Consider the following 18,727-nt stretch of genomic DNA (forward strand, 5'->3'; position numbering starts at 1 on the left):
TCAAAAAGCCACGTGTCAAGGAAGATTAAGCCACAAGGATAGACCTCTGGACTCTCCCTGGACAATATCTCCAACAGAGCTGCAATGTATCTGACAATTAACCTTCCCAGTGCTCCTCTCCACCTTTGAAGGGACCTACAAGAGGTGCTGCCACAAAGAGGCCGCCAGCATCGTCAAAGACCCACCCCACCTTGGACATGCTCTCATTTCACTCCAACCATCCGGAAGAAGGTACGGGTGTCTGAAAACCGTGACCACCAGGTTCAAGAACAGTTTCTTTGCAACAACCATCAGACTCTTGAACGCCGCACAACACGAACCTCAACTATGAACTATGGAATGTCTTTGGTTGCACTAAACATTTAGTTTTTATTTTCACTAGAAATGTTGCTATTAAATAATTGCATTTTTGTTTATACTATAAAATCCATGTGTATTGTGTAACAGGCCTGTTAAGCAGCTTCATTGTTCTGTTCTCTGTACGTGTAACAATTAAACATCCTTGACTCTTGACAGAGTAAGAAGAAAATGGTCCATGCAGACTGTGCCCAGAATTAAAGTCTTGCAGAAACTATCATTGATGAAGAGGAACTTTCTTGGCTGCAGTCACTCCCACCCACCCCCTCTACAGCCTCTCTGCTCTTGGCTTCCTACACTGAGGATCAGTCTACATTACAGCCTTCCAGTCCCAACACCATTCACCAACTTCAGATAATGCTCTGTCAACCCTATCAGCACTCCTCACCCTCCACCCTCAATCCCACTCTCACCCTCACCCCCACCCTTACCCTCCACGCTCACCCCCCCCTTAACCTCCACGCTACCACCATCACCCCCCCCCCATCCTCAAACCGCTCACCCCCCACACCACCCTCACCCCCCACCCTCACCACCTCACCCCCCACCACCCTCACCCCCCACCCTCACCACTCTCACCCCACACCACCCTCACCCCCCACCCTCACTCTCATCCATCCACCCTCCACTCGCAATCCCACTCTCACCCTCACCCCCCAACCTCGTCCCCAACCCCCACCCTTTTATCTTTCCGCTGACTGGTTAGCATGCAACAGAAGCTTTGCACTGCACCTCAGACCATGGGACAATTAACAAAACTAAACTAGAAAGGAATTATAAAGTGTGGATTTATACAGAATGAACCATATTTATCGGATGACCGTAACTTACTTGTTTATCTGGTGCCATGCCTGGTGAGAAACACGTCAGACCCTCTGCTCCCGGCAACTCACTGGATGTGTTGGTTTTCCCTAAAATAAAAGGAAGCACAATTAGAGAGGAAACTCAAAAGCTAACAGCTCGGGCCAGGGGCCAGGCATCAGTGGACAACGTCTATTCACAATCCCCATGGAGGTTTGTTGGACCCACAGACTCTCTGTGCCATTTACAGAGGCAATGAGGCATCTAGTATTTCTATCAGAGACACACAAGGAGGCACAGATACTGAAATCTTGAGCAAAACACAAAGTGGTGGAATTCAGTGGGGTCAGGCAGCATCTGTGGAGGGAATGGACAGATATTGTTTGGGTCAGGACCCTTCTTCAGACTGATGATGGAGTGTGAGGGGGGGGGGGGAAGAGAAGGTTGAAAAGAGAGTAGGGTGGGGGCAAAGCTTGGTAAGCAATAGATGTATACAGGTGAGGGGATGTTTGGCAGATGGCTGGAGTGAGTGACAAATGCTAGAGGCGAAAAGCAGACAAAGGGTGTCAGATACGAGGAGTAGAGGATTGACATGTGAAGCCAGAGGGAGGGATATAGTTGAAGGGAGCAGTGGGGGGGGAGGGCAAGAAGGGGTTAAAAAGGAAGTGGGTGACGGGGATGGGAGATGAGTTGATGGAAGAGGGGAAAGGAGCAGCGGGGCTATGAAATGGTGGGAGAACTGTGGGAAGGGCTTTGGGAGTGTATTACTTGCAATTGGATAATTCAATGTTCATACTGCTGGGTTGTAAGCTTCCCAAGCAGAATAGGATACCCAGGTGGGGTTAGAAAGGGAATACGCCCTGTCCACGGGCACCGCTGGGCTCCGCAGGGTGTTGAATGCATCCTCAATAAGGATTGTAACATAGCTGTATAGTAGTTTATTAAGGATATTTGTTTGTATTGTATTATGGTGGTGGGTTCTGGTTTGTTTTATTGTAGTGTCAATATTATTTTTTAATAATTGAATAATTTGTTTGATAAAAAAAAACAAAAAGCAGAATAGGAGGTGCTGTTCCTCCAGTTTGTCTGTGACCTCACTCCGGCAATGGAGGAGAACCGGTACAGTCAGGTCAGTATGGGAATGGGAAGAGGAGTTACCGACCAGAAAATCCAGCAGACCTTGGTAGACGGAATGCAGGTTTTCGGCAAAATTATCAATTCGATTAGCCTATTGGTTTTCACAGATGTTTTAATGCAAACGATAGGTTTACTAAGTAAGTAAGTAAGTAAGTAAGTCAGTCAGTCAGTCAGTCAGTCAGTCAGTCAGTCAGTCAGTCAGTCAGTAAGTCAGTAAGTCAGTAAGTAAGTAAGTAAGTAAGTAAGTAAGTAAGTAAGTAAGTAAGTAAGTAAGTAAGTAAGTAAGTAAGTAAGTAAGTAAGTTTTTTGTCCAAGTATTCACATACAAGGAATTTGCCTTGGTGCTCCGCCCACAAGTAACAACATGACATACAATGACAGTTTACGAATGACTCAGAAAACACTAAACATTTATAATAATAAGACATTAATGATAAAACACCATTGATCAAGCATGTGAACCAACAAAATACCAGATCAATGGGAGGCTACAGATTATGGCTGTAGAAAGTAGATCTTCTAGGTCTTACTTAAAGAAGGTTGTAAATCAGTTGGAAGGAGTTCATAGAACGTGTACTAGAATAATGGAGACACAAGGAACTACAGCTGGCGGAATCGTGAGCAAAAAATAAAATGCTACTTCAGCTCTTTGTGTGTTACTGAAATAATATCTGGAATGGACAGGTTGGCCTATGGCGATCTTGGCTGCAGCCGCTGAGGTTTAGAAGAGGGAATGGTTGAAATATAGAAGATCTTAAGGATTTCAACAGGGTGGATAAGAAAAAATGGTTCGTGTCACGACCGTTCCCACTGGGTGGCGCCCGTAATGGCCGCCTCGCCAACAGTCTGTCACGTCCCTTCTCTGTTTTTATTATTTTAAGTATGTCTTAAATGTATGTTTTAATGTTTCTTGGTATCTTTTATGTGGGGGGTGGGATCAGGGGATTTTTCAGCCACTTACCTCGATGGAGATGCATTTTTTTTCCGTGTCGCATCTCCGTCCCCCCCTGCGGCCTAACAATATGGAATGGTGCGGCCTTTCCTTAAGACTGGCCCGGAGCTTTAACCTGCGGGCACGGCGCGGACTTACCATCACGGAGCCTGCGATCCTTTCCCGAGGAACGCCAGTGAAAGAGCTCAGACCTGTGGACTTTAACACAGTGACGCCATGGTCTCCGGTAAGAAGAGGCGGACTCAGGAGCTCCATCGAACGCGAGAGTGTTCCAATCCATCCCGACGCCGGACTTTCCATCATCCCCACGCGAGGGTTTGAACATCGGACCGTCGGCAGCGGCGAACTGCGAAGGGTTCAAAGGTCTCGACCACGGGTGAACAAAGAAGGAAGATGACTGAACTTTATTGCCTTTCATCACAGTTAGGAATGTGGATTCCACTGTGATGGATGTTTGCGTTAAATTTTATATTATGTGGTTGTGTGTTTTGTTGCTTTTCACTTAGTGTGGCTGTATGGTAACTCAAATTTCACTGTACCTTAATTGGTTGTGACAATAAATGTGAACTCAAACTCGGCTCTTTGGGCTGTTTGTGTGGAAAGGGGAGAGAGGAAGGGAGGTGTCGCAGACTGGGATTGTGCAGGGAGGGGTGGGAGAAGGTGAGGTTGGAAAGGGGAAAGGAGGGAGGGGACTGATGTAGGGAAGGGTTAGAGAAGGAGGAAGTGAGGGAAGGAGCTGAGCATAAGGTTGAGAACGGAATTGTTTGTCTTTACATCAGTGTGTGTGTGTGTGTGTAGAATGTGTCCATGTGAGTGGACAGCTGGGGGTACGGAGTGCATGTGAGTGTGTGTGCTCGTGTGTGTGTAGAATGTGGTGTGTGGGGGTGCGGAATGCATGTGAGTGTGTGTGCTCGGTGTGTGTAATGCAGCCTGATCTCCAGTCACCTGGGCCTCCATGCTGCTGGACTTTAGACTGCACTGTGCCGTGTCCGTATGATAGCTGCTGAGCAATGTCTGATCCACATTAAAATAAGTCACCACAGTCAGGAATCCTGCGCTCTTCACCGTAGTGGGAAAAATTCAACCACAACCCTGACTGAGGGGTGGATGGAACAATGCTTCATTGACTAGGACACCCTCTGAATATCCAGAACACGATGGGGATACTTGTAGCATTAACTAACAAACCACTGAAGATATAGTGTTGACAAAGGCATGTACGTATTTCCCTTGTGGTTTAGGGTTTTCTAATGATACTCCACAATGGGCAGATAGGGGTTGCAGTACACAAACTCCAGGCATATCAGTTTACCTTCACTGATAACAGATTTGTTGCATGAATTTGCTGGTGTGGGAATGTTCTTCTCAGTTGGAGGACTGCAACAGTTTCCAGCATTCAGAGCGGTGGTCATTCTTGGAGCAGCAAGACAACTTGATGGCCGCGAACTTGTACAGTTCTATAGTGAAGAAGACATGGTCAAAGCACATCATTGAATCAGATTCTGTGGCAAAGGATTCCACAGATTCGCCACCCTCTGACTAAATAAACTTCTCCTCATCTCCTACTTAAAAGAGCATCCTTTAATTCTAAGGCTATGACCTCTAGTCCTAGACTCTCCCACTAGTGGAAACATCCTCTCCACATCCACTCTATCCAAGCCTTTCATTATTCTGTATGTTTCTATGAGGTCTTGTTTGCCTTTTCCACAGATCACTGTTTGTTGTGCTTCTATACACCATAAGTAGCACGAATGATACAAAGAAATGACTATAATAACTATGTCGAACATGATGCCACGATACATTCACAGCATAAGAAGTAGCAGGAGTACCGAGGTTTAGTGAAAGGTTTTTTGCTGGCGGGCTATCCATACAAATCAGATTATACTATACATGAATACAATCAAACCAAACATAAGTAAAACGGGTAGAGTGGGGTGATTGTACTGAATGATAGTAGATCATCCTCTGGGACCAGCACGCGGAGAGTGGCCAGGCTTTGGTGCTATCCCGGTGTGCGGCTCTGCCAATCAGCATGGACAGCAGCATGCCCTTAGCTCCAAAGTTCTGATGTTTTGTTCATCCTCGACTCTCCTGCCCTGCAAAAATCTATGGGTGACGTTTCGGGTCGAGACCCTTCTTCAGACTGATGGAAGGTCCTGCCTCAAAAGGTTATCTGTCCATTCCCTCCACAAATGCTGTCTGACCATCTGTGTTCCACCAAGCCAATGGACTCTGAAGAGGGTCTTGACCCGAAACGTCACCCATTCCTTCTCTCCAGAGATGCTACCTGTCCCGCTGAGTTGCTCCAGCATTTTGCGTCTATCTTCGATTTAAACCAGCATCTACAGTTCTATCTCGCCTCTGAATGACGTTCCACACGACTCAGCATCCACAGTGCTTTAGAGTTGAGAATTCCAAAGATTCCCAACTTCCTGAGAGAGAAAAATGTTTTCCTCACCTCAGGATTAACTGGCTGAGCCCTTATTGTGAGATGATGCTCCCTGGCCTCTCTCAGCAGGACAAGCACCTTGACTAACTCTATCTACCCAGGCCCCATCAGGATCTAACGCTTCAATGAGATCACCGCTCAATGTTCTAGGTATTGTTCGAACTAATCTGCTTATACTCTCCTCAAAAGACAACTTGTTCATTCGAGGAATCAATCTAATGCCTCCAAGAACAAGCTGCCAGAGGAGGTCGTTGAGGTTGGGACTATCGCAAAGTTTCAGAAACAGCTAGACAGGGACATGGATAGGGCAAGTTTGGATGGATATGGACCAAGCGCAGGCAGGTGGGACTAGTGTAGTTGGGAGATGTTGGCCAGTGTGGGCAAGTTCCACACTGTGTCACTCTATGACTCTAAGACAAGTACATCCTTTCTTAAATGAGATCTAAGTGCTAGGTGGCACTCTGACTGGGGCCTCACCAAAGCCCTGGCCAGCTAAGAAAAACGTACTCTCTCCTGTCCACCATCCTTGCGATAAAGGCCAACATTCAATTTAGGACACGAGATGCTGGAGTAACTCAGCGGGTCAGGCAGCATCCCTGGAGAAAATGGTAAAGTGACATTTTGGGTTGGGAACTTTCTTCAGACATCAACATTCCATATGCCTGCTCAATAATGTGTGGCTCCTGAACACTAACCCATGCATGGACAATCTGATCTTAGGGATGCCGGAAGTTAATGGTCTCTCACCATTGAATTTTACTGCTCTTCACCGGTACATGCCAACAGTACTTTCAAACTAACTGTACTCACCTTGAATGACAAAGCTTTCTTTTTCTCTCTCATTCTCTTGATGGCATTTCTCACCTGTAGATGAGTAGAATTCACAAAAGCCTTTGTCAGTGAAGTGACCTCTCAGAGTGTCCATCTCCTTTATTTAACCTGAATACCAGCACCAAGAGGGAACTTGCTGGTTAGTTTGGGGGAGAGAGGAGCTTTGGAACAGGAGATTGGATATTATTAACCTGTACTTGCTTTGTACTAGAACGTATAGAACAGTACAGTACAGGAACAGGCCCTCTGGCCCACAATGTCTGTGATAAACATGATGCTTAATCTCTGCTACTTGCATGTGATTCATATCCCTCCATTCCCTGCATGTTCATGTGCCTATCTAAAAACCTTGTAAAGGTCGCTGTTGTATCTGCCCCCATCACCACCCCCTCTCATGTTAAACCTGTGCCCTTTAGTTTTAGACATTTCCACCTTGGGGAAAAGGTTCTGACGGTCTGATCAAGGTGGGGCCTTTCCTCAGTTGCTCTTGTTAAAGGCACAGTATGACCATGTGTGCCCAGGGTGCTCTGGCTCTGAAATTTGGTTCCACCGACTCCCTCAGGAAGGAACCTTGGTCTCCACTGGAGAACCTGTGATGGATTCATAATTTACACCTGAACTCTAAAGGAAGTTATTTAATGAAACGTTTTGACTCTTCCAAAAGTTTAAACGACCCAGCTTATTGCCAATACCATATATGGAATTAAAAGATATATCCACATAAAAATGTCCAATACCTCGCTGTTGTACAGAGTGTACACCAAGAATATATAGAGGCCCTGAAATAAATCAAAAATAACAAGGTTTTAAGCATACAGTGGTTATATTTTATCTTACAGTAAGATATATTCATTGTTAAATGTCTGCTGTTTTGTATTTGCAAATTCGTAATCTGCACGAAAGTAGTAGACATTGCACAGTCCATCGTGGGGTAGCGACCTCTCCATCATCAACGTGATCTGCAGGAGACGCTGCTTCCAAATAGACCTTTCTAATATCAAAGCCCTGCATCAGTCTGGCCACACTTTCATCTTGCAGCCACCATGGGGGAGAAGGGACAGGAGCCTGAAAACCGTGACCGTCAGCTTCAAGAACAGCCTCTTCCCCTACAACCATCAGGCCCTTTAACACTGCACAGCACCAACCACAACCCACCTCACCAACTATGGCCTACTATGGCTTTTGTTTTATTAACAAATTAATTGGGGTGGGAGATTGCAACCTTCACGTGGTCCGCCCTGTTTCGACGAATGCAATCAACCTGGCATGCACAATCAAATAAGATCAAATAGAACAAGTTGTCCTACAACTTTAGGCTGTGTACGCCATATGCAAAAAGAAGACGAAGAAATGAATTAAGATTTGAAAATACCACACCGGATGAAATATAACCATTTTTTGTTCTCTGACCATGGTCCTTTTTACTTGATAACACGTGTAATATACAAGAGACAATGTACAGCCTGCTGGTTGTAGTTACTGCAGAAGTTTGAAAATTGATCGGCACATTTGTAACTTAAGCAGAATATTTGAGAATATTTCCAAAATGGAGTCTGTCCAAGATATATGCACCTGTATGAAGAAACAGGTCTCTTGCAACAATGTTGAATATTCAGTTTAATCACAAATTCCAGCTTCAAAATAATTTGCTTTCTTTCATGTAGAATTCTTTGCTCCTTGTCAGAAAGTTGTGTTCAAGTTCCATTCCAAAGACATGACAGGTAAAACTAAGTCGCACAACAGACTTTGTTTTTACACAATTACGGTTTGGTTACCTGGTATTACTGATTATTCATTTATTCTATTAGTGATCATTGCATATTTATTTGCGTGCTTTGTGTTAATGGGCCTGTAATGCTGCAGCAAGTAATTGTTAATATTTGTTAGCAACTGGTCGGCACAGTGGCATAGTGGTAGAGTTACTGCCTTACAGTGCCAGTGACCCGGGTTCGATCCTGACTAGGGGTGCTGTCTGTGTGGAGTTTGTACGTTTGCCCCGTGACTTTTTTCAGGGTCCTCCAGTTTCCTCTCACACTCCAAAGACATACAGATTTGTAGGTTCTGTAAATTGTAGGTTCTGTAAATTGGCTTCTGTAAATTGTAAATTGTCCCTGGTGTGTAGTATAGTGCCAGTGTACAGGGTGGTCGCTAGTGGGCACGGACTCGGAGGGCCGAAGGGCATGATTACTTGCTTTATCTCTAAAACTGTAAAATAGTAAGAAAGCCCTGCTGTCGGTTCATATGACAATTAAATACTCTCTGGACTCTTGACTCTACCTTCCTCAAGCCTAGAAATAAGAACCACTCATCATTATGATAGCGCTTACTCCAAAGATAAAATACTCCATAAAAATACACTGCTCGAAGTCGAAATGCTAAATGACCTTTCTATTTGAATTTGATTGGACAATTGTGAAAGCTTACAGTACAATGACTTATGAAACTAACTTGTTTTCTGCTGTTTTTATACAAGTCCTGATCAAAGCAAAAGTCTGGTCCAAATCAAGCATTTCTTGGCAAACGAGTTATGTGTTTATCGCGATTCAATTGTAATTTGCATCCTGCTTCTTCCAGCAGTACAGGACAGGCAGGGTTGCAGATGTCTTTAGGCCCACTCTCAATACCCAGTGGGCAACAGATGTGCTTTGATGGGCCGCCTTAGCTCCCGACATCCCGCCTTCTCTCCTGAGATGGAAAGTTCACTCCCACACAGAACTCTATTCTGCAGGAAGGTACATGGGATCCACTGACAGAAACAGTTTCAATCCCATTATTTAAAGTGCCGGCTTACTGTACTAAATTGGAAAGCCTTGTCCTGCTGCCTTTATGTTAAGAAATATTGTTTCTAAACTTAGACAGACAATTTATTGACGAAGAAATACCCAAACTATACTTGATAATGATGTCTGATATAGTCACATTTAGATAGAAAGGATTAGAGGGCTATGGGCCAAATGGGACTAGCCTGCAATGCCAACTTGATCAACATGGACAAGGTGGGCTGAAGGGCCTCTTTCTGCGCTGTGTAGCTCAATGACTCCATTACATTGAGACTTTCTGTAATGTCTGGATAATGACAACTTAAAATATGTCATAGTGTACATTTTAAAACATTAGATACTATTAACGATGAAATCCAATGATAGATTTTGCTTATGACAAAACATTAATTAAGAAATAAAAATATCCCAGCAGACAAAATGTTGCCAAAGTTTGCTCCCAGCCAACGGTATTCTTTTTCTGTGAGATAACACATGTAATATTCAAAAGGAAATGTACAGCGTGCTGGCTGAAGTTACCCCATAGGTTTTACACTGATCTACACATTTGTAACTTGGCCAGAATAGTCTGATAACATTTCCACCATGGGATCTGTCCAAGACGTCCACGCCATGAAAAACTGTTCTCCTACAATATTATTGAAATTTCAGCTTTATCAGACAATTCCTGCTTCAGAATATTTTTCACTTAAAGTGTTTTGTTCCTTGCCAGAATCTTGTCAGGCTCCACTCCAAGTACACAAGTACAACAACCTAAGTTGGCAGTCCCAGCAGAGTACTGTCATATCTGTCTCCACCTGCAAACCCAAGCTGCAAACCCAAATCTCGTTGCACTTATGTGCAATGACAATAAAAGATATTATTATTATTATTATTTACCACCATCCCTGGCAGCACGTTCCAGGCACCCACCGCTCTTTGTGTAAAAAAACCTGCCCCGCATACCTCCTTTAAACTTTGCCCCCTCTCATCTTAAAACATGTCCTCTCGCCTGGGGCAGTAGACTCCATGGACGAGGTTGGCTTCTTGTTTGGCACGGCAAGGAAAGCGGAGCTGAGGCCAATGGTCAGATCAGCTATGAACACGGAGCACTCCCATTGACCACTCCTATTTTTCATGTTATTACACTGCACAAGCTCTATTACTCGGTCGTACTTCATACTTTGGCTTTTAGTTTCAGTTTAGTTTATTGTCACGTGTACCCAGGTACAGCGAAAAGGTTTTGTTGCGTGTTAACCAGTCAGAGGAAAGACTATACATGATTACAATTGAGCCGTCCACAGTGTACAGATACATGATAAAGGGAATTACATGAATAACGTTTAGTGCAAGGTAAAGTCCAGTAAAGTCGGATCAAAGATAGTCCAATGAGGTAGATCTTCATCTTCTTGCGTATGGCGTCCACAGCCTAAAGTTGTGGGACAACTTGTTCTATTTGATCTTATTTGATTGTGCACACCGGGTTCATTGCATTCGTCAAAACAGGGCGGACCACGTGAAGGTTGCAATCTTCCACCCCCAATGAGGTAGATAGTAGCTCAGGACTGCTTTCCAGTTGTTTGTAGGATGGTTCAGTTGCCTGATAACAGTTGGGGAGAACCTGCCCCAGAATCTGGAGATGTGTGTTTTCTCATTTCTCTATCTCTTGCCTGATGGGAGAGGGGAGCTTCCAAAGCTGAGAGAGATAGTGAGACTGTACTGAACTTTATCTTGCACTAAACATTATTCCCTTTATCATATATCTGTCCACTGTGGATGGTTTGATTGTAATCATGTATAGTCTTTCCGCTGACTGAATACGCACAACACAAAAGCTTTTCACTGTACCTTGGTACACGTGACAATAAACTAAACTAAGCTGCAGCAAGTGAAAATGTAATTGCACCTGCCCTGGTGCATCTTAAACACTCTTGACTTTCTCCTGACTTTCTTCATTTTAAACTCCACGTCATCTCACTCGGCTTCGGAAGCTAGGACTTTCTTAATGCTCTCAATGTCAGCCAAGGTGCTCTCTTTAGTGGCCCTGGAAAGTGGTCCCTGCAACAGCCAGCTGCAAACATCTATGTCTAACCTGAAGGCCCGGCGTCCCCACAGCTGCTGTTTAACAAGTGAGCGTCCATCCAACCTAGACATGAACGCTGGACTCTATAAGAGTTGACTTTCTGCACATGATTTGTATAGCAAATGTACTCTTGCACTCTACTCAGTTATTTTAATTTTAATTAACAAAGCAGTAGTAATTTGAATTTTTTTTGTATCAAATCTGCCTAATTACAGGTGGTGCATTAATCTTATCTTTGGGGCAGTGGGAGTTAAGGGGGGGGGGGGGGGGGGGGGGGGGGGGAGTAATCTGTCCGTATTTAGTAATCATTTCATAAGGTATTATTTGCCAGATATATGAAGGGTCTCTGTGCACTTGGAGCTCTGTTTAATACGTGCATTCATAAGGGACTGTTTACAAATCTTATTGTGATCAAACAATTGATTTCAGTCTGATGTTCAGACTGCTAAGCCAGGCGCTAGCTGTTACTAAGACGCAAGCTCCAGTGACCTCAGTATGTCATTGCAAAACCATGGCTTAAAGCTCAAGGTACATATAATGCTTCAAGGTCAGGAAGAGCACTCATCGTTCAACTGTACACACAACACCGCCATGACTCAACACCAAGTTCAGATAATGTTTCACCTCTCCAACCTGCTCTAGATGAGGCCTTATTGCTTTAGCTGGTCCATTATCACCCTCTTTCACTCCCTTCTGCCCCTGTCCCACTTAGGAAACCTGAACGGAAACCTCTGGAGACTTTGCGCCCCACCCAAGGTTTCCGTGAGGTTCCCAGAGGTTTTTGTCAGTCTCCCCAATGGTCGAAAGTGATTTCCGCTTCTTCTATGTTCCGGCGATTATTTCAAAAAATTCAAAACCGGCCTCGACTAAAAATGGGTTGCAGTTTTAAAAATTTGTAATTTTTTAGTCGAAGCCGGTTGCGATGCTATTTGAAGGTGGTTACCAGAGGTTGCTGGCAGTGGAAGGTAAGACCTCCACTACTGCAATCTCCGGTAACCAATACAGGGTAAACAAAGCTGGGAGAGTGGAAGGGCAGAACAAAGCCTGGCAAATAATAAGTAGATCAATATGAGGGGGCGCTTGATAGGAAGATGGCTGGACAAACGGCAGAAATGTAAAGACCAAAGGTGTGAGATGGAAGGATTGAAGAGATGTGAATCGTGAATCCAGAGGAAGGAAAGTAGATGGAAGGGAATGAGGAGTTGGAGGGGAGAAGTAGGTACAAATCCAGCTGGGACAAGTGAGAGAGGGGGAGAATGAAGGAAGTGGGTTAGAAGGGAGGGGGTTGGTAGTTCGCCAAAACTGGAGAATTCAATGTTCATACCATTGGGTTGTAAGCTACACAAGCGGAATATCAGGTGCTGTATCTCCACTTTGCATGTGGCCTCACTGTGGCAATGGAGCAAGCCCAGGACAGAAAGGTTAGTATGAGAATGGGAAGGGGAGTTAAAATGGTTAGCAACCTAGAGATTCAGTAGGCCTTGGTGGACCGAGCACAAGTGTTCAACAAAACGGCCTTTGGCATCTCAAGACTGGACCATCGGGACAAAGGGGCTCAGTTTCAGTTGCTGCTCGCCTGCGACTCCAACCCTTTTGCACGCAAGCTGCTGGGATGCTGGGAGATTGGGAATGCGCCGCATCAAAAAGGCAGACAGATCGAAAGGTGCCAGCGGGGTAATTTTGCCCATTTTCTGCATTCATGGGATTTATTTCAGGCTTCTAGCTCCTGCTTGTGGAAGCATAATGCAATATATTAAGCTGCCTTAATAAACCCTCGGCTCCCAATGGAAAAGCAGGAGCAAAATATCTATACCCTATATGGAACCATACAGTACAGGAACAGGTCCTTCAGCCTACAATATCTGAACCAATATATGTCAAGATAAACTAATCTCATCTGACTGCATATTATACATATCCTTCCATTCCCTGCATAACCATTTGCCTATCTAAAAACCTCTTAAAATCATGATCATATCCACCACCACCACCACCACTGGCACCCACCACTCTGTGTAAGATATTGCCATGCACATCTCCTTTAAACTTTGTCCCTCTCACCTTGAAGCTATGCCCTCTAGTCTGAGACATTTCCGCATTGAGAAAATAGGTTCTGAATATCTACCCGATCTATGCCTTTCCTAACTTTATATACTTCTGAAGAATGGTCCCGACCTGAAACATCACCCAGAATCTTTCTCCAGACCCACTGAGTTACTCCAGTGCTTTGTGTCTATCATTGGTATAAACCAGCATCTGCAATTCCTTGTGTCTATACTTCTCTCTGGTCTCCCTTCAAACTCTGCCGCTCCAGTGAAAGCAATCAAAGTCTGGCTCGTTAGCTGGCGCATGTTTAGCTGGTTACTCCTCTGCTGTCTGCTGATCCCAGTGTGACTGGGTCCCTGCCCCACTGAAGTCTTCCCAATCTATCTCTGCTCACCAGAGCACGAGTGACAATGCAAAGGGTTCCACACAGGGCAGTGGACGCAGATAAATGAGACTGTTTAAAATGTTATACTGACGGCAAGAGTTGATGTGTACCATTTCCTGCTCTGCTGACCTGATTTATGCTATCTGCTTGCATTTAATCAGCACTAGATAACATGGCTAAGATCCCTGCGATCCATCTTGTCCGATTTCCTGACTAAATGCTTTTCCTCATTTGGAGCTTTTTGGCAGGGTAATATTGTTGGACTCCTGCCACTGACCTGTCCTTCAACAGAACACCAAATACTCCTACAGGAGCAGCTTTGCTGGTTAATTTGCCAAACCAAGCAATGTCTTGTCGAATTTCCAACGCAGTTTTAGATTAACTCAAAGCCAGCTGCAAGTCCTGAGCCCTAAGAAAACTGACTGCTTGCCATCCCAATAATGGGGACAAAGGTACGAGATACATGATTCGGGAAGAACGATGGATATCCGTCATGCCCCCTTGCTTACATTACCTGACAAAGACGGTGTGTGACAATGTATTGCTCCGAATTTATTCAACTTAAAAAGTAGTCACGAGATATCCAGGACATTTATTACGACTTAATTGCTAACTTTCTGAAAATTCTCCAAAAATACTTTAAAAAATCGTAGATTTTTGTAAATGGAGCAAAGTACAAAACATTACAAGAATTCTTCTGAAATTTTGTCAATTTCTTCCTTGTAGGAAAGACCGAGCTTTGTTATCTGAACGGTCCTTCCATAAGCTAGAGTACAGTCCCGATCCTCCAACCTATCTCATTGCAGTCATTATGTTTTTTTCTCTGGAACTGTTACTCTACAATGCTAGAACATAAAACAGCAGAGCACAGGAACAGGCCCTTCAGCCCACAATATGTACACTAAACACGATGTCAAGTTAAACTGATCTTATCTGTCTGTATATGATCCTTATCCCTCTGTTTCCACACTGAATGACTCTATGAACAATAAATTAAAGCTCTTTAAATCACACAATAGTATTGGCAACAGAAAATCAAAGGTGCTTTTAGAATGGGATTAAAGGCAATCCCAGGGCTCCATCCCTGAGAACTGCCCTCCAGTCGATATGTCCACAAAGCAGAAGCATCTGTTTTTCACAGTAAACAAGATCGCTTTGCTCGACACACAATTACTCCATTCTAATAACCACCCAGAACTAAACTAATGGAATATAGACTGTATTCAGTCAATAATGAATGGTACAAAACGGAGCGGCACAGTGGCACAGCTGCTGCCTCAGAGCGCCAGAGACCCAGTTTAATCCAGACCACAGGTGCCGTCTGTGTGGAGTTTGCATGTTCTCCCTGTGTGGTTCACCTGGGTGCTCCGGTTTCCTCCCACATCCCAAAGACGTGTAGGTTTGTAGGTTCATTGGCCTCTGTAATATGCCCCTAGTGTGTAGAGAGTGGATGAGAAAGTGGGATAACATAGAACTAGTGTGAACACGTGATTGATGGTCGGCGTGGACTTGGTGGGCTGAAAGGCCTGTTTCCTTGCCGCAACTTTCACTCAATCAATAAAAATGTACATTTGAATGATAACTATTTTCAACGTTATTTCCAACTGGTATTCTGAAAGGACACCAGTTCTGATCTGGTTGAGGGACAAACCCTATAACTGAAAGCTACCACCAAAATACTAGTCCGACCATTGATTAATTCTCCATCGTCTGAAGTCTCGTATAGATACATGTATCTCAAAATATCCTTCCTCAGGCCTTAGCTCATGGCTAAGATGGCTTCCATAAAAAAGTATTTGTGGACCGAACAGCATGTTTCTCTGCCGTATCTTTCAATCAATTTTATTATTACCAGCTTCAAAAATGCTGTAAAATATATGTGAGAATTTGCATCGTCTGATTTCTGCAAATCATGTCATTTGCAGTCCCTCTATCATCGGCTGAAGCAGAGAGCTAACTCCCAGGAAGAGCTGGATCTTACCCCGAAGTCTGAGAGAGGGAGGTGAGCAGTCTCTGGTCTACCCCAGAGCATCTGCAACAAGTGAATGAAAAGAACCCATTGTTCCACACAATCGTTAGTCAGCTTCTCATCACTGGCAATATTGAAGGTCCTTGATCAGTCAGCAGCAGTTACTCTGCAGACCCACAATAACAGCCCATACTGACCGGGGTCTGTCCGGGCTGCCTCATTAACAAGGTCTGAAATTACATTATGCAACCATCCCCCACAAACTCTCGTAGTTTCAGAATAATTTGACTTCCTGTTTGGATTCCCAGCAACTTTTCTGCTCTGCATTTCTACATTACTACCAGGAATGTCAGCTGGAGTCACTCGGTGCTGCTGTGGGACTTCAGTCTACAAGAAAAGCAACAATCTAGATCAGGGAGGCCATTCGTTATCTTAATTTAGCTCTCTGTCGAAACACCACAGCACCCACCCCCACTGCAATTCAAAATTGTCTTTTAATGGAAAACATTAACGTTCTGGACGAACTCAGTGGGTCAGACATCGTCCGTGGATGGAATGGACAGATGATGTTTCAGCTCGGGTGTTTTGCTCAAGATTCCATCATCTGCAGTTCCTGATGTCTCCTAGAGGGGCCCACTTCTCTCTCTGCAAGTTTGATCTTCGTGATGATCCCTTTTTGCGGAAAATTCACTCCCAATGGAAAATCCAGCTAACACTCCCTCATATCACAGAAGCACCCTACTATCAGTATCCTGGGGGTTACCATTGACCAGAAACTGAACTGAAGTCGTCATATACACAATGTGGCCACAAGAGCAGGTCAGAGGCTAGGAATTCTGCGGTGAGTAACTCACCACCTAACTCCCCGAAGTCAGCCCATCATCTACAAGGCTTATGTAAGGAAGTGTGGTGGAGCAATCTCCACTTGCCTGGATGAGTGCAGCTTCAACAACACTCAAGAAGCTCAACACCATTACAGGGCGTATCAGTCCGCCAGGTAGGCACCCCATCCACAACCATTCGCACACGCCGGCACAAGGTAGCTGCAGTTTACACCATCAACAGCGTGCACTGCGACAGCTCGTCAAGGCACATCCGAAACCCATGACCTCTACTAGCTAATATGGAAAGGGTAGCAAAACCATAAAGAGCACCACCACCTGCAGGTTGCCCTCCAAGCCACATGCCATCCTGACTTGGAAATACGTCATTGTTCCTTCACCGTCACCTTAAACCTGTGCCCATGCCTCGAGGATTCAGCAGTTCACCACCACTTTCTCAAAGGCGGGTAGGGATGGGCAATTAAATATAGTCAGTGAAACCCAATCCCCTTGAATGAACAAATGATTAATAACAGTCCAGGACCAAGCAGAGGGCATTTCAATTCTCCTATTTCAGGTAACAACCTTCCCACCCCACCCTGTCCCCCCTCTATTCCCTGTGCCCCACTCAGGTGTACACCTTTCCCCCACTATCCAGTGCCCCCTTTCCTCTTCCCCTGCCCTCTTTCACCTACATCCATTCCTCTGGCTTCACAATTTACTCCTCTTCCATCCTTACCGCACATCTGCTTATCTCCTTTTCATCCATCTGCCAATAACCCCCCCCCCCTCATCTGTATCCCACTCACATGCCAGACTTTGTCTCAACCAACCCCTTTTCCAGATTTTCCACCCTACAACAATCAGTCTGAAGGGTATCCACCCGATACGTCGCTTATACATGTCCTCCAGAGAAGCTGACCCGTTGAGTTAATCCAGCACTTTGTGTTTTATTTGTAAACCAGCATCTGCAGTTCCTCTTGTCTCCAGAGGTGTTTTCATGCAGATCTTGTCCCTGACATCTCTGGACATGTGGAAGTCTAACCTCGTAGGAGCTCAAGCAAATACAGCTGAATTGTTTTTATCATCTCAATGACAGGCTGCTAGTTACCTTGAATGTAACCCTGCACCAATTAGCTATTTACTTAAATTGGGGTCAAGGAAAGAGCTTTCACATCGTGGCCCTGTTTTCACCAATCTTTCCACCAATCTTTCCACCACCACGCACGAGAAGCACAAGACAGACACCATTATATGCAGATGCCGAGAAGTGAGTTCAGCTCTGGCTGAACAACTTCTAATCTTGTGTGTGGACTCGATGAGAAGAAGATCTTCAAATTGAATGCACTAGAACGATGGGATATCCAGGCAATGGGAATGAGGGATAACAATGTTAGGAAGAGCTTTAGTTTAAAGATATAGCATGGACACAGGCCCTTCAGCCCACAGATGATTAAAAAAAATGAATTTAAACCATTTTAGAATAAGGCAGTAACATAACAAAATGTGGAAAAAGTGAAGGGGTCTGAATACTTTCTGAATGGCCTGTTCCTGCATGTCTTTGGAGTTTGAAGTGTGGGAGGAAATCGAAGATCTCGGAGAAAACCCACGCAGGTCACAGGGAGAACGTACAAACTCCGTACAGACTCCACCTGCAGTCGGGATCGAACCCAGGTCTCCAGCGCTGTGAGCGTTGTAAGGCAGCAACTCTACCGCTGCGCCACCGTGTCGGCTTGACTGTTCACCACCTTTCAAAATGTCCTAAAATGCTTTACAACCGATAATATTTTATTCAGTCTAACAGTGACACAGGAAACAGAGCAGTCAGTGTTGTGGACAGCAACCTCCCAGAAAGTGTGACAAGATGATCTGTGTTAATGGATACCAAAACATGAATACTGGGAATACTCAGTAGGTCAAGCAACATCTGTGCAGGGAGAAAGAGGTGACACTTGACTGAGAGTAATGACCGTGGTGAATTTGTGGAATTCATTGCCACAGAAGGCTGTGGAGGCTGTCAATGGATATTTTTAAGGTGGTGTTAGATAAATTCTTGATTAGTACGGGTGACAGAGGATATGGGGAGAAGGGGTTGAGAAGGAAGGATAGATCAGCCATGACTGAATGGAGACTT

At 44.6% G+C, this 18,727-nt stretch overlaps 1 protein-coding gene across 1 annotated transcript in view; it reads right to left on the reverse strand.

Annotated features, from left to right (window-relative positions):
• Positions 1-18,727, reverse strand: part of adgrd2 (adhesion G protein-coupled receptor D2) — a 102,561-nt gene that overhangs the window by 24,165 nt on the left and 59,669 nt on the right. Inside the window, exons 21-24 of the mRNA XM_055659856.1 lie at positions 7,268-7,309; positions 6,510-6,563; positions 4,560-4,704; positions 1,189-1,268 (exon numbers count right to left, since the gene is read on the reverse strand). Coding sequence (XP_055515831.1) covers positions 1,189-1,268; positions 4,560-4,704; positions 6,510-6,563; positions 7,268-7,309 — 321 coding nt within the window. The remainder of the gene's footprint in view (positions 1-1,188; positions 1,269-4,559; positions 4,705-6,509; positions 6,564-7,267; positions 7,310-18,727) is intronic.

The sequence above is a fragment of the Leucoraja erinacea genome, chromosome 31 (genome assembly GCF_028641065.1).
Source record: "Leucoraja erinacea ecotype New England chromosome 31, Leri_hhj_1, whole genome shotgun sequence".
NCBI lineage: Eukaryota > Metazoa > Chordata > Chondrichthyes > Rajiformes > Rajidae > Leucoraja > Leucoraja erinaceus.